Genomic DNA, 1,616 nt, shown 5'->3' with positions numbered 1-1,616 from the left:
TTGATCTTATTAGATTTATGGTATGTTGTGATGGTGATGATTGCAATACGTGGTTTCACGGAAAATGCCTTTCCCTTACGGCTAAAAAATTAGAAAGTAGGTAAATGCTTTGTGGGATAGTTAGTGTAACTTTGGGGAAAGAATCTAACCTGTGTTTGTACTTTGCTTGTCTAGATGTTGAGAAATGGTACTGTCCAACTTGCGCCAAGATAGAACGAATGAAGAAATATGTAGATAGGAAGCATACGGATCTGTCAAACAGTCTTGACAAGAAGGTATGTAAGCTTTAAAGGTAATTTTTATTTTTCTTATATTTTCAAAAATTATATAACGTTTTTCATTTTAGTTATGTGACATAAACAATAACATAGAAGAATCGCAACGACAAACGGCGAAAATTAGTAAGAGAAATAATAATTTTGTACCAAAACAGCAGATTGAGGATCTGTCGCAGGTTTGTGTGCTGTGTTTGAAAGTATTTATGTCAGTTTTTTGCCATTTGACTCTGAATATTTTTTATCTGTCTAGGAAAAGGAGAATCTACTAAAAGAAGTAGAGAAATTGAGATCTAATGTTACCGAGCTAAATGCTTTGCTGGAGCTACAGAAACTTGAACATGAGAAAGCTGTCACTGATCTATGCCAGGTTTGTGCTATATTTTAGTTCTTTTTCTTGTGTATTTTTCAGATTTTTGTCAAATTAAACAAAACAAAAATATTTAGGAAAAGAAAGATCTAGTTTACGAGGTAGAGAATATGAGATGCTGTCTTAATGAGACAGAAGATCAGAATAAACATTTAGCTTAAGAAGTGGAAACTTCAAAATTTCAATTTACACAGAGGGACAATCTTTTCGCAGGAAAGAATGTGCAAAATGAAAATGTTATTAATGATCTGTGTCAGATTAGTGCCACAATTAGTTCTTTTATGTGTATGGTTTTATTTTTGTTCCTAAGATTTACAAATATTTATTTCCTTTAGCAAAAGAAAAATCTAATTCAAGAGGTACAAGCTCTAGGATGCAAGGTTACTGAGATTGAAAATCTAATGGAGCTGAAAAGAATTGAGCATGATAAAGCTATGTCTGAAATGTCCCAGGTTTGTGCTATTTTTTGTCTTCAATCTTAAATAACTAATCGATGCCTCCTAACAACAAGGTCCGATGTTGCGCGCTCCCGTTAAACAAAGTCCGAAGTTGCGCGCTCCCGATTAACAAAGTCTGATGTGTCGCGCTCCCGTTACACAAAGTTCGATCTGCTTTTGGCCGTTCTCGGGAGACGCAAGTTTGGAGCTCTATCGCAGTTTTGTAATGCTAGCATTTCAGGTTTTCTTCAAAGTGTGTTGTTCTTTAATCTTACAGAAACATACTACAGCTTTTACATTTTTTCCACTGGAAGTATTGGCGAACATATTAAGATAATAAGACTGCACTGCAGAGCGTGACGAAAAGCAGATCGAACTTTGTGTAACGGGAGCGCGGCACATCGAACTTTGTTGAACCGGAGCGCGCAACATCGGACTTTGTTTAACGGGAGCGCGCAACATCGGACCTTGTTGTTAGGAGGCATCGTAATGTAGAGAAATCATTTTACTCTGATGGCTGTTGAATTTGCTATG

At 36.1% G+C, this 1,616-nt stretch overlaps 1 protein-coding gene across 1 annotated transcript; it reads left to right on the top strand.

Annotated features, from left to right (window-relative positions):
* Positions 1–6: 6 nt before the first annotated feature.
* On the top strand, positions 7–1,499 carry LOC113215522 (uncharacterized). The gene is made up of 5 exons (XM_026435151.2): positions 7–96; positions 175–275; positions 347–454; positions 529–645; positions 981–1,499. Exons 1-5 carry the CDS (start codon positions 18–20, stop codon positions 1,125–1,127), a joined length of 552 nt encoding a protein of 183 aa, XP_026290936.2. The 5' UTR covers positions 7–17; the 3' UTR covers positions 1,128–1,499.
* The last annotated feature ends 117 nt before the right edge of the window (positions 1,500–1,616 follow it).

This window comes from Frankliniella occidentalis, unplaced genomic scaffold (genome assembly GCF_000697945.3).
Source record: "Frankliniella occidentalis isolate FOCC.00 unplaced genomic scaffold, Focc_3.1 Scaffold119, whole genome shotgun sequence".
In the NCBI taxonomy this organism is placed as follows: Eukaryota; Metazoa; Arthropoda; class Insecta; order Thysanoptera; family Thripidae; genus Frankliniella; species Frankliniella occidentalis.
Note: the sequence above shows the minus strand (reverse complement) of the source record. Positions and strands in the feature narration are given on the sequence as shown.